At 62.5% G+C, this 13,473-nt stretch overlaps 1 protein-coding gene across 4 annotated transcripts in view; it reads left to right on the forward strand.

The window, feature by feature from the left end:
• The window catches only part of ATP2B4 (ATPase plasma membrane Ca2+ transporting 4), a 53,202-nt gene that overhangs the window by 23,020 nt on the left and 16,709 nt on the right, over positions 1–13,473 (forward strand). For all 4 annotated transcript variants that reach the window (XM_082329976.1, XM_082329973.1, XM_082329974.1 and 1 more), the window contains exons 3-14: positions 3,878–4,075; positions 4,922–5,179; positions 5,948–6,073; positions 6,220–6,345; positions 8,220–8,255; positions 9,894–10,055; positions 10,176–10,390; positions 10,482–10,724; positions 10,844–11,085; positions 11,409–11,643; positions 12,840–13,019; positions 13,297–13,384. In XM_082329976.1, coding sequence (XP_082186102.1) covers positions 3,878–4,075; positions 4,922–5,179; positions 5,948–6,073; positions 6,220–6,345; positions 8,220–8,255; positions 9,894–10,055; positions 10,176–10,390; positions 10,482–10,724; positions 10,844–11,085; positions 11,409–11,643; positions 12,840–13,019; positions 13,297–13,384 — 2,109 coding nt within the window. The remainder of the gene's footprint in view (positions 1–3,877; positions 4,076–4,921; positions 5,180–5,947; positions 6,074–6,219; positions 6,346–8,219; positions 8,256–9,893; positions 10,056–10,175; positions 10,391–10,481; positions 10,725–10,843; positions 11,086–11,408; positions 11,644–12,839; positions 13,020–13,296; positions 13,385–13,473) is intronic.

Raw genomic sequence — 13,473 nt, forward strand, 5'->3', positions numbered from 1 at the left:
GAGATGCACGTGGGCTTCCCTCGGATCTGCAGGGCTTCTTGAGCAGCTGTGGAAGCATAAAACCTGGCTGGGTGCTTCTGAGCATCACAGGTTTGAGCAGAGGCAGTGAAGCTTATCTGCGGGTGCCAGGTCACTTTTGGGAGGCTTTGGTGGAAGGATGTCACCTCTCCTCGCCGTGGTCCGGGCTGGCCTTTCCAGGCCCCCGTATCGCGGGGTAGGCGCTGGGGTCCCGGCGTGGGGTAGCTGCAGGTGTCTTTGCACGATGCTGCACCCCTTCTTTGGCATTAGAAGGGGTACAGGGGGGAGAGGCCCCCTGCTTACAACAGCGAGGGTTTACCTGGGGCTGGGAACAGCACTGGCAGGATGCGGCCCCGCGGTGGCTGTGTGGGATGGGGATGTGGCTGCGCCTCGGCTCTGAAAACTTGCGGGTTATTATTAGTGCCGTAAGCTGGGGATTAGCGTGTTTCCCAGCTGTGAGTGGGACCGGGAAGGGGAGACAATATCGGGATGTCATTAGAGAAGGGGGGGACTCCCGGTGGAAATACCAAGTCCAGGTCGCAAAACAATGTGCTTGGCCCTGCCAAACTGGGAGTGCGCTCCTTTGGGGGTGGGAGGGGAGGGGAGGGGGGGAAGCGAACCCGAAAGGCTCTGCCTTGGCCTGGCGGCTCTTGCCGAGGGTGAGGCGAAGGGCTGCCCTTCGATCCCGAGCACTGCTTCCAGGCACTGGCTGGCATCGCTGTATCCCCTGCCCCCAGCGTATCCCTGCCTCACCCTCTTGCTCTGGAGGTGAGCTTTGTTGCCCGTCCCAAACCCCATCCTGTTCAGCACAGAGAGCAAAGAAAGGTTAGTTCCTACAAGTTGGGGTTTTTAGGAAGAGCGAAAGCCCAAGGCAGCCTGCGGCACCTTTGTCTGATCCCATCGGAGCGGGGCGTTTGGCTTCTGCTGTGCCGGGGCTGCCTCTCCATGTGTCTGCCACGGCATGACACCGCCACGGTGCCACAATGCGGGAAACCCCGGCAGGTCGGGAAGCCGCAAGCCGTGAGCGCGTCCCCTGCCTCGACACGTCCGTGGGCAAAGCCTGGGCAATGGGGAGTGGGGTCCTCGGGGGGCTGCTCGCCCCAGGCAGTGCAGCGCAGGTGAGCTCGGGTTGTGTGTGCAGGTGGGATGCCCCAGCCGGGGTTTAGTGAGAGATATGCAACCTGGGGAACGCCAGCTACGTCTTGGCATGTGTGGTGTGGGGCTTTTTCCCTCTGGGAAGCCCTTTGCAGAGAGCTGGGGCTGACTCAGACTTGACCCCGAGCACCCCTCTGCCTGCAAACCCCTCCCGAGCTGGCCCTGCCCGGCCAAAGCTTGGGAGCTTCGCTGGACCCATGGGGACGAGATGGGGCACTGCTGCGCGTGCGGGCACCGGGTGCACGTCCCAGCCCCACGTTGCAATAGGCAACCCCGTGCAGATGGCTGTGCCCGGGCCCGTGCTCGTTATCCCTCTGCTCGTTATCCCGCTGGGGTGGTGCGCAGCTCCCGCCCCGTGCGGCAGGGAGCGTGTGGCCGTGTGCTTTTCCTGGGTGCCGCGGGAGGAGGCTGCTGGCAAGCAGCGCCTGCTGGGGAGTCCCCCAGACCTCCTGCCCTGCCCTAAAATACGGCAGCCCGCTGCAGGCAGTGTCTGGAGCGGTTTGATCCCATCTGGGTGTGTGCAGCTCCTGCCCCTCGGTGCTGCTGCTCTGCCCTCCGTGCTGCAGCGCTGGCTGTCCTCGGTCAAGCCTGGCACTGTCCCCGCGGGGCAGATGCTGGCCACAGTCCCCCGGGGGCTGCCCTCACCCCGAGGGGTCCCTTGGGTGGTTTGTCCTCGTAGGGTGGGATCTCTCTGCAGTAGTGCTTGTTCAGGGGGTGTCTGGCCGGCAGCGGTGTGGGGTTCCACTGGGACCTGCTGCTCCGGCTCCTGCCTTAAAAGGTGTCGCTGGACCCCAGCCCCTTAGGGCTGAGGAGCTCGGTGATGGGGTGGCTCGCTGCTGGTGCTGGCTTTCCACCTCCTCCATCAGCCCCGTCCCCGAGCCAGGTCGGACAGGGTGGGAAGAGGAGTGGGGCGGTGGCAGCGGCAGCGAAGCACAGGCGGCTTCGGTGAGTCACCGATTAGAGCGTCTCCCTTCCCGGTCTCCCCTGGGTGACGAGTGTCAGCAAACACCGCCCTGACTCACCCGCCGGTGGTAGCGGCTCCCGGAGCTGCTGTCTCCTTCCCAAGCCGGGGCGAGGAGCCTGCTCCTGGGGCTCCTTGCGTGAAGGCTTTGCTACCCAAAAGCAGCTTTCCGGGGCTGCGGTGCCTCCCCTCCGATCAGGGACCAGTGACTGCACAGGGGTTTTGTTCTCCTGCTGTCACTTGTGGCCTCCTTCCAAAATTTCCAATCCACTCCACCACTAATCGGTCTTTCCCAGGCCCCGCAGTGGCCCCGTCCAGGAGGGATTTGCTGGTAGCCCAGACCTGCAGTGCATGCCTGGAGTACATGCCCAAGGCTTCTGCTCTCTACAACCTTCCCTGTGTCAGCACAGATAAATTGAAAGCCCCCCCTCCTCCCCAATTGCCCCAGGAGGGTGGGGGGCAGCTCTGGGGGCAGCTCCGTGGGTGGGAGATGGGCTTTGGAGGAGCCACGTGTGCAACCTCCCCCACCGCGTGGCAGCATCCCGCATCCTCGTGCAGGAGCGCGTGTGTGCCCGGCACGCCTGCCCACGGTGCACGCCGTGCCTCCCTGGCCCCGGCGCCGGCATGAGTCAAGCCGTGGCGGTTAGCCATATTTTCCATCCATCCCGTTGGAGACATCATTGGGCAGGAAGCATTCCCGCATGGGTTGGGCTCGGGGAGGCCGGGAGATCCCAGGATCCTGCCGCCCTGTCATGGCTGGGTGGGGACGCCCGGGCTGCTCTGCCAGCGCATCCCCTCCCTGCAGCCGCGGGGTGTAGTCGCAGCAGAAAGGGGGATGCGTGGCGGGGGAATGGGATTCATCCTGCCGCTTCTTCCCGGCTGGGATGCAACAGAGCTGGTGGGGAGGCCTCCCCTGAGTGGGAGGGCTTGGTGTCCCCCCGGGAGGGCATCGCTGCCAGGCTGCTCCAGGCACCGGGAGGTGCCCAGGGCCAGCACAGCCGCCTGCTCGGTGCCTCTCGGGAGCTGGCAGCAGCCCCACGGGCCATCTTAAGGTGGAAAGCAGGGGGGCTCAGCACCAGGCTCGGTTAAGGTGGTGCTGGGCTGGGGAAGCTGCTCTACCTTGCACCCCATCAGCTTTTTAATGGCTTTAATGCCCCTTTCCTCACTCCCACCACCACTTTTCAGCAGCAGGAGCAGCCCTGTGTCTCCTCCACCAGCTCTCCGCGGGAGCTGGCCTGGCCGCACTGCCCCAGCCCCTGCGGTCGTGACGCATCCGTGGGGCTCGGCCGAGCTCGGAGACGCTCCTGCTGCGCCAAGTCGCTCTCTGCGGCGGCTGCTCCTCCGAGCTGGCAGGAGAGAGGGATCAGGTGGCTCCGACAGCTCCGGGCGCCGCTCACGGTGCCAGATTTACGGCTAATTTGATGCAGCATGTAAACAAGCTGGCCAGTGCCAACTGGCATTAACTGGCACTCGGGCGCTTTGCGAGGCTGCAGCACCAGGGAGAGGCGGCTCGGCGTGCTCGCCCCGGCACGCTCTCCTGCCCGCGGCTCCGGCAGCGTCCTGCCCCGCCGGCTGGGTGTCCCCTGCCTCGTGGGTGATGGGAGCAAAGCCCTGCCTTGGCTTCCCCTGCCTGCACCTCATGACCCTCGTGCAAGCGTGGAGCTGCTCCTTACGGGGGTCCCACCGGTGCTGGTGGGGGACAGCGGTGGGGTTTGCCCTCATCTCCGTCTGCCCCCTCTCCAGGCCTGTCCGGGAACCCGACTGACCTAGAGAAGAGGCGGCAGGTCTTCGGCCAGAACTTCATTCCTCCCAAAAAGGCCAAGACGTTCCTGCAGTTAGTGTGGGAGGCGCTCCAGGACGTCACGCTGATCATCTTGGAAATCGCAGCCATAATCTCCCTGGGCCTGTCCTTCTACCACCCTCCAGGCGGTGACAATGAACGTGAGTCCCTGGGGTCCCTGCGGCGTGGTGGGGTGCTCGGTGGGGAAGCCATGTGAGCCGCCGTGCCCAGCCGTGCGGGAGCAGGGCTTTGGGACAGGTGCTGTCTCTGGAAGGTCACTCCGTGGGTCCCTCCACCCTGGTGCAGATGGAGCAGGGAGCTACTTCTGCTCACCCTTTTGGTGGTGGCTTCTCCCCATCCTTGGCGTGGTCCCATCCACGTCCAGGGACCTGCACTGATGGACATGTCTGGGCACAGCTGTCACCACAACGTGGCTCAGAGCTGCTCCTTGCTGCTCGCCCAAAAGATGCTCAGAGACCAAGGGGTCCATCTAGTCTGGTGGCTTCCCAAGGCCCATGGGGCTTCTCTTTTGGTTTGGGCATGGAGGGACAAGGCTGTCTGTCCCCTGGGACCTCCCCCTGCCCAGGGAGTGCTGCTCCCAGCCGTGACACCCCATGTGTGGCTGAGCAGCAGCGTCGGGCGAGTGTTTCCTCCCCAGTCCTGGATCTCTGTACGGTTGGAGGAGTGGAGCAGGGGCAGGGATCTGGAGGTGCAGGGAGACGGCGACTCGCTCGAGGGTCACGCAGTGGAGGGAGCGCTGGGTGCGGAACTGGGAATAGAAGCCAGTTGTCCTGGCTTTCTCAGCCCAACCTCTGCCAAAAATGAAAAATGAAAAAGGTGGGGGAGGAACACAAATGCCTCCAGGGATGTAAAAACCTTCTGAGAGCAGGGGAAGCCCTTGGACCAGCTCAGGGCGGAGGAGGGAGGAGTCTTCTAGGCTCTGCTCATGTTACTCGGGGGAAAGCGAGCGTCTCGTTGTGCAAACGAGTTTTCCCCTCCGACTGCAGTGTGCGGCCAGTCGACGGGCGGTGTGGAGGACGAGGGCGAGTCGCAGGCCGGCTGGATCGAGGGGGCGGCTATCTTGTTTTCGGTGATCATCGTGGTGCTGGTGACCGCCTTCAACGACTGGAGCAAGGAGAAGCAATTCCGGGGCCTCCAGAGCCGCATCGAGCAGGAGCAGAAGTTCACGGTCATCCGCAAGGGGCAGGTGATTCAGATCCCAGTGGCCGAGATCGTGGTGGGAGACATCGCGCAGATCAAGTATGGTGAGTGGAGGCGGCGGTGGCTGGGGTCTGTCCCTCCACCTCGGGAGCCTTGGTGGTTGCTCCTCTCTGCTTTGCCAGCCCGTTTGCCTTGAGGGGAAGTGTGGCTCCTCCAGTTACTCCATTTTGCAGCTTGCTGTGGCCAGGAGCAATGGGAGATGCTCCGCTGACCTTGCTGCTTGCTGGCACAAGGCTCTGCACACAGCTTTGGGTTGCTTTAGCGACCTGCTGGTCCCAAAAATGATTCATTCTCACAACCGTGTCCTTCTTGGTGAAAATCTCCTTAGCAAGGAGGAACATCTTCTTAGCAAGGAGGTGTAGCCCTTGGGCTAAACCAGGTCCTGCTCCTTGTTTGCCAGGGGGGAATGCTCATCCCATGCAGCTCCCATCAGGAAAGAGATTGGTCCAACATGGTGTTCATTTTCACACAGGGCTCTTTCCTTCCTCGGTGGGTGGATGATGGGATTGCGTAAGGGTCTGGATGTATCAGGAGGCTTTGGGAAGGATGTGGTGTTGATTCAGTAAAACCAGAGGGGGGAAGCACTGTCTGATTGAGCAGACATCCTCACAACGAATGCTTTTGTGCATCGGTGAAGATTTTGGAGCCATTGGATATCATTTTATAATACCCATCTGTTGCTGCTCCTCCCTCTAGATTTGGTCCTCTGAGTCCCTTTGGTGACACACGAAGCCCCCTCCTGGGAGGGTCAGGCAGGGGTGAGCTGCGGCCGGCCGGGCTGGGGCTGACCCCCCGCTTTGCTCCTCTCCTAGGTGATCTCTTGCCAGCAGACGGGATCCTGATCCAGGGCAATGACCTCAAAATAGATGAGAGCTCGCTGACCGGGGAGTCAGACCAAGTCAAGAAATCGCTGGATAAAGACCCCATGCTGCTGTCGGGTGAGGATCCCGGGCAGCTCTTGGGTGGTCGGTGCAGGGCTGGGCTGGGTTTGTGACCGCTCCAGGGTCCTGCGTCCCGGTGTTGGGGAGGAGATGGGAACGGCGTGCCCGTGTCCTGTCTCACCGTGGCCTTCCTGCTGTGCCAGGTACCCACGTGATGGAGGGCTCCGGCAGGATGGTGGTGACTGCCGTGGGTATCAACTCCCAGACGGGAATCATCTTCACTCTCTTGGGTGCAGGAGAAGGAGACGAGGAAAAGAAGGTGAAGAAAGGTAAGGAGAGCCACTGAAACTGCTTTTTTCCTCCTTTTGCCTTTCTCCCTTTCCTGGGAAGCATCCACCGGTGTGCAACAAGCTACACCCACATCCGTGGGACGCAGCTGTGTGTTAGTGCCCGTGACCCAGGCAGGTACGGTGAGACCTCGAGGCGGCGGGGGGGCATCCCTGCCTGCTGCCCCTTCGCCCGCAGTGTGGGGATCGTGCTGCCTGAGGAAAGCCCCCCGTCCACCCAGACCTCCGCTCGCCAGCTCTTTCGGACACGGCTCCAGCTCTCTCTTCTCCAGCCGGCCGCAGCCGGGAGTTGCAGGGTGGGGGGGCAGAGGCTCAGAGGGAAAAGCGGCCGGTAGCGATGCCCCGCGGTGCCGTGGCGCGGTGCTCATTGCCCGCCCCGTGGTGGGAAGGTGAGTCCTGGTTGTCCGCAGGATGTTAGTAGCCCACCCAGCACCCTGAGGACTTTGCTGAAGATCTCTGCTGGCGTCCCCTGAGCTCCCAGGGGAAGGAGGCAAAGCGCAGCGGATGGCAAGAGGGAGAGGAGGGGTTGCGTGCTGGGGTTGGAGGGTAGGAGAGCAGCCAGGCGGGCTGAGGTGTTCCTGATCATGCTGGGACTCGAATGCTTTCCTGCCTCAGCTCTCACATCTTGCTGCTTATTCCCCTGCTCTGTGCCAGCTCTGATACCAGCTTTAAAGCCAGTATGGGTGCAAGCCAGGCTTGGGAAGCCCCTGCTCTCCCCCGTGTCGCTGCATCCCTGTACAGCAGGTCTGGGCTCACTGGGAGCAGCCACGAGGTGCGAGGTGCTGGCAGGAGGGAGCTGCCGGCTGGCATCGCTGGCTGCGCAGGCGTTCCCGCGCCGGGGAGCCCTTCCCGGGAGGCGATGCCACGCGGGGAGAGGCTTGCCGGGCCTCTCCTGGCAGCCGTTCTGGCTCTGGGCCGCGTGTGCGCTGGGTTTCTCCAGCTCCGCTCGCCTGGGGCAGGCGGCTGCTCGCGTCGCTGGGGTTCAGTGGCTGTGGAGCTCTTGGGGCTTAGCTGCCAGCTTGGAGGTGGGAGTACGGGGTGAGACGTGGGAGCAGCGCTGCTGTTGGAGCTCAGCAGCAGCTTGCCAGGTGCCCGGGCACGGCACTCGGTGTTTTGCCAGCCCCCAGACTCTGTCGCTCAGCCCCACAGCAGACCTGGCTCTGTGCCTTGCAGCCCTCGATTTGGGAGCAAAGCGGGGCAGGGGGCTTCACCAGCTCATCCCCCTCCGTGGTGCTGGGGGGTGATGGGAGGAAGCTGTATAAACCCCATATCGCACGAGGCTTGTTTAGATTGCAGCAGCCCTGTGCTCCCCGTGTTGCGGAGGCACGTTGAGGACCCCTGCGTGTGGACCTTGCCCACCTCAGAGACGGGGGGCAGAGCCCCCGCTATGGGGACGGTGCTGCCCACGGCAGGGGACACGTCTGTGCCTGCTGGGTGGATCCACTTGTGCCCAACGGCAGCGGGAGGCAGGGAGCGCCGGCGCTCAGTATCTGCTGCACGGGGGTTGAGCTCCGCTTATGGTTTCTTCTCCCCAAGGGTCTGAGCCACCACTGGCACCCTTTGAAGCACTGACAGGGGCTGTAGCGGGTGCTGTGCAGGTGGGGAAGTCTGAAGCCTTGGGGATTGGGGTGCCTGGGGGAGTCAGGGAGCTCCAGAGCCTCCCCGGTGCCGCGAGCTGTGGACCAAGGCACGCGTGGTGTCCGGAGGGCGACCGCAGGGTGCTGAGCCTTGCACGCAGATGCCGCTGGAGCGGTGCACGGTCCCTTGGAGCAGGGCCGACCCCAGGCTGTCCCATCAGCTGGACATTGAACGTGGGTCCATGTGCTCAGCCCTCCACCCTTTCTCTCTTTGAACAGGTAAAAAAACCGGAGCCCCTGAAAATCGCAACAAAGGTAACCAGCCTCTCCATCCTTTGAACCAGCACCACACTAACTACCGAGCATTCCTCCTTCCTTCCTTCCTTCCTTCTTCTCATCAGTCTGTGCTCTTTGCTGCTCCGGCGGGACTCTCGCCTCGTTGTCCTGGGAGAGGGTGCAACGGTCCCGCGGCCGGTGGCGCCGGCACGGCATCGCGGTGCCCTCTGGCACCCCACCCCGGGGCTGTGCGTAGCTGGGATGGGGCTGGCCGGCTTCCCCTGTGGCCACCTTGCCCCTGGGTGGGGCAAGCCTTTGTGCAGGGAGGACAGGGCTCTTCCAGCAGCCCAGACCACTGGCAGAGCATCCCTTTCTCGGGGCAAATCTCATCCATGTTGACACGAGCTGCAGCTGTGAGCTGGTGGCTCTGAAGCCCTTGCGCTCCCCAGAAGCAGTCCCTTTGTGGGGTTTGTGTTTGGGCACGGCTGGGGGAGAGACATGGGTCCCCTCATGCCGTTCCTGGGATGAAACGTCCCACGGGGCCTGGCCAGCGCGACGGTTGCACCCTCTCCTCCCATGGCCTCGACTCCGTGAGCGTCTCCTCACCAGTGTTTCTCACACTGTTCTTTGCAGGCTGTGGAGGAAGCCCATTTCTGCACCTCTCTCTCCACCTCTCTCTCTCTCTTTCTCTCTCCTCTCAGCAGTTTGAGTTTCCCTCCTTCCCGTCAGACTGTGTCCGGGTGCTTGTTTTGTCCGTGTCGGGTTTGTCGTAACCGTGGAGGTGTCGGATGTGGAGCTGCCCTGAGCTCCGGGGTGTCTCGAGCCATCGAGCGGCGACAGCCGGGAGGGGACAGGTCCTGGGGCGGCTGCAGGCAGCTATGGGGCCACCGCTGCTCCTCCAGCCCCGACAGCTGAGGCAGAGCCTCTTGGGGGGCTTCCCACCCTCTTCCCTTCCCATCCTTCTCCAAAACTTCCAGCTGACCTGGGGCTCCCTGGTGCAGACCTTCAGCTGGACTAGACCAATTATAGCAGCTGAAAGCCTGGCTGTCTCGGGTGCTAAAGATGTGATGGATGGCTCAGGGCTGGGATTCAAGGAGCTGGCTCACTCCTCTTCAAACTCCATCGAATTTCTAACCATCCCCCTCCATCTCACCCCCCCAGTCGCTCCCCTGGCAAGTGATTCCTGCCGAGCTGCCCACGGGCACTGCAGAGGCGGCACCGAGTGGGAGCGGGGCGCAGAGCAGAGGGGCTCATCGGGGACGGGGGGGACCGGAGCCTCTCTGGGGTCAGCCCAAAGCGCTCCCCATCTGCCACGGGGTGTAAAGCAGCCCGCAGGCGAGGCTGGAAGAGACCTGCCTCCACCCCAAAGCCTGGCCAGAGGGTTTCTTGCAGCGCTGCCTTAGAGGTGTGACCGGTGCAGGGGTCACATCGCCAGTGTCAGCTCTGAGGATCCTTTATCCGTGGGGCAGGGGTAGACGGCAGAAAACTGCCCCGTAGAGAGGTGGCAGGGCCCCGGGACACGAGGTTTCCATGTGCTCGGATGCGTGTGTCGTCGGGAATGGTTCTTGTTCTGGGTTTTCTCTCTCTCCCACCACCATCTTTCTCAGTGGTGTCCTACAGGTTTTCCCGGTCTCTCTCCTATTCACACGTGGTGTCTTATTTTGCCCTGGGCTGTAGCTAAAACTCAGGATGGTGTGGCCTTAGAGATCCAGCCCCTGAAGAGCCAGGAAGGGGTGGAAAATGAGGAGAAGGAGAAGAAGAAGGTGAAGGTGCCCAAGAAAGAGAAGTCCGTGCTGCAAGGGAAGCTCACACGCCTGGCGGTCCAGATCGGGAAGGCGGGTGAGTGGCGGTGGCCCGACACGAGCTGTCACCCCAGAGCCTTGCTGGAAGTAGCGCGGGGAGAAAGGGCTGTCCCCTTCCCCCGTGTCCCCTCACCTGCCGCTCTCCCTCTCCTCCCAGGGCTGATCATGTCGGCCATCACGGTCATCATCTTGGTGCTGTACTTCGTGATCGACACGTTTGGGGTGCAGGGGCGGCCCTGGCTGGCAGAGTGCACCCCCATTTACATCCAATATTTCGTCAAGTTCTTCATCATCGGTGTCACCGTGTTGGTGGTGGCTGTGCCTGAAGGGCTCCCGCTGGCGGTCACCATCTCCCTGGCTTACTCCGTGAAGGTGAGACCACGATGCAGTGGGGTTGCTGGGGGCATGATGGGGACATTCATGCTTTTGGTTCTGACCTTCCTGGTCATGGTGCCTGTTGCAGAAAATGATGAAGGACAACAACCTCGTGAGACACCTGGATGCGTGTGAGACCATGGGCAATGCCACCGCCATCTGCTCGGACAAGACGGGCACGCTCACCATGAACCGCATGACTGTGGTACAGGCCTACGTCGGGGACACCCACTACCGCCAGATCCCCGACCCTGAAGCCATCCTGCCCAAGATCCTGGACCTCATAGTCAACGGTGTCGCCATCAACTCCGCCTACACATCCAAGATTCTGGTGAGTTGGAGAACCACAACCTCGTGTCCTCTGGCCTTCCCACTGTCAGCCATCCCTGCAGCTCCCATCCTGCCGTACCCAGGTTTGGCATTGCTTTTCCTTTCCTTTTTCCTCTCCAGCCACCCGAGAAGGAAGGGGGGCTACCCCGGCAAGTGGGGAACAAGACCGAGTGCGCCCTGCTGGGTTTCGTGCTGGACCTGAAGCAGGATTACCAGGCTGTGCGGAACGAAGTGCCGGAGGAGAAGCTCTACAAGGTCTACACCTTCAACTCGGTGCGCAAGTCCATGAGCACGGTGCTGAAGAATGGCAACGGCGGCTTCCGCATGTACAGCAAGGGAGCCTCCGAGATCATCCTCCGCAAGTAACCGTCCTCCCCCGCTGCGCCAGTCCTCTCCCTGTCCCGTGGGCTTTAGGCTCCCGATGCGCTGTGGAGCTGTTTTGGAGGGCTGCGGGGTGAAGGGTGCCGGGCCGCTGTGCAGCGGGGAGGTGACTATCGGGAGGTGCTGCTGTGCAGAGGGTTTGACTCTCTTAGGGTGGCTTTGGTAAAGCTGTAGGGAGCTGTGGCTAAGGGGGATGCCCCCGTTTTGCAGATGGGGAACCTGGGTGACAGGGGGAGCGGATCGCTGAGCCGGCAGCTCGTGCCATCGCCGGTCTCCCTCACCCTTCATCCTGGTCCTGCGTTAGGTGCACCAGGATCCTGGACAAGAACGGAGACCCTCGGGTGTTCAAGGTGAAGGACCGGGATGAGATGGTGAAGAAGGTGATAGAGCCCATGGCCTGCCACGGGCTGCGGACCATCTGCCTGGCTTTCCGTGACTTCCCCGCTGACGCCGAGCCGGACTGGGACAGCGAGAACGAGATCCTGTCTGACCTGACCTGCATCGCTGTGGTCGGGATAGAGGACCCTGTGCGGCCAGAGGTACCGAATCCCAGCTCTACCCTGGCTGTCCTCTGCCCCAGCCCCGTTCCTGGGCCAGGAGCCCCTTTCCCAGCTGCTCAGGACCATCAGCCCCTTAAGAAAGCCCAAGCAGCTCCTCTGCATCCATCCCTGAAGTGCCCCATGCTACCAGCTCCCTGCTGCTGGCATTTCTCTCCCATACCTGGACAAAATGACCTGGTGGCAGGGTGTTTCCACCCAAACTTTCCCCCCGGCTGCTACCAGGGGTCTGTGCACAAGCCAGGCTGGTTCCACATGCAGTTGAAAGGTGCATGGAGCCACCACGGAGGGGTGACAGAGGGGCGATGGAGAGGGGCAGGGCTGATTTAGCTGGTTCCTCCCTCCCAGCTTGCTGTCCCCCTCTACCTCCTCCGCAGGGGTGACGTGCAGGCAGCTGGGCTAATGCAATAAGCCCTCTGATACCTGCCTCTTGATTACATTTTGGAGCTTGCCCCTGTACTCCTGCCTTGCTTGCATCTTTCCTGATTAGATGTTCAAGTATCTGGGTCTGGGAATTGCATTACAGATGCCCTGTCTGCGCCGGCTCTGGAGGCCGTTGATTCAATTTGCTAATTTCTCACTAATATCCTCTTCCCCCACCGCTCCATAATAGATAAACCTATTAGTGCAGCAACGTGCTGCCGGAGCGGTGCAAGGGGGCGGCCAAAATGCCCCGGTTGTGATGGATCACCGGGCCGTGGCTTGGCGCCCGGCACCGCAGCATGACGGGGAGGAGGCAGTGAGGTTGCCTTCCCCTTGGGGCAAGGGCTGGAAGATCTCCGGCTGTCTGTGCTGGAGGAGCTGCTCCGGACATGCACACGAGTCTGGCTGGAGCCATCGCGAGGGCAGGAGGCTGCGGTGCAGGAGCAGCCGGCAGCGAGCAGGGGCAGGCATCCTCTCCGGTCCCTGGTGGCTTCTCCCTGCACCCCAGGGATAAATGGCTGGGCTGGTTCGGGGGGGGGAGTTTTCGGTCCAGCATCTCATCCCCAGTGTGAGCACCGAGCTGAGCTGCTGGTGGATGAAGTGGGCTGCTGGTCCGTGACCCCACTGGGGCCCTTTCCAGATCCTTTTAGGCAGAATGGGAGAGGAGCTGCCGGGCTCCCAGGATACCCAGTGCCGAACCCGAGCGCTCTGCCCTGCCCTGCCTGTCCTCCCCCAACTCTGTCCCCATCCCCCAGGTGCCGGACGCCATCCTGAAGTGCCAGCGTGCAGGGATCACCGTCCGGATGGTGACGGGGGACAACATCAACACCGCCCGCGCCATCGCCACCAAGTGCGGCATCCTGCTGCCAGGGGAGGACTTCTTGTGCCTGGAGGGGAAGGAGTTCAACCGGCTCATCCGCAACGAGAAGGGAGAGGTGGGAGAGCAGCCCCTGGGTCCAGCTCTGCAGTGGGTGTGGGTGGCCTCTCCGACAGCCCCAGCAGTGTAAGGCACTGAATCCCACTGGGTTTTCCTCCTCTCCTTGGATAAATGCAGCCGGTCCCTCCGCTTGCCGGGATCCTCAGCCAGCGCAGCCGCAGGGGCGTATGGGGGCTCGGAGGCGAAGGCGCTGCCCCGGTTGGGGTTTGCTCTCCGGTGGGGCAGAAGGTTTCTGGGGGGTCCCTACCCCTTCTCACGTGTGCCTTGTCCTGCAGGTGGAACAGGAGCAGCTGGATAAGATCTGGCCCAAGCTGCGTGTGCTGGCCCGCTCCTCCCCGACAGATAAGCACACGCTCGTGAAAGGTGAGTGCCCGCCAGCTGCCTCGGCTGCTGCCTCTCACCAAAGCGTCTCCTTCTGCTCTGCCCGGGGGCTTCTGCAGCGTGATCTGTGC

This window comes from Platalea leucorodia, assembly GCF_965183815.1.
Source record: "Platalea leucorodia genome assembly, chromosome: 19".
Lineage (NCBI taxonomy): Eukaryota > Metazoa > Chordata > Aves > Pelecaniformes > Threskiornithidae > Platalea > Platalea leucorodia.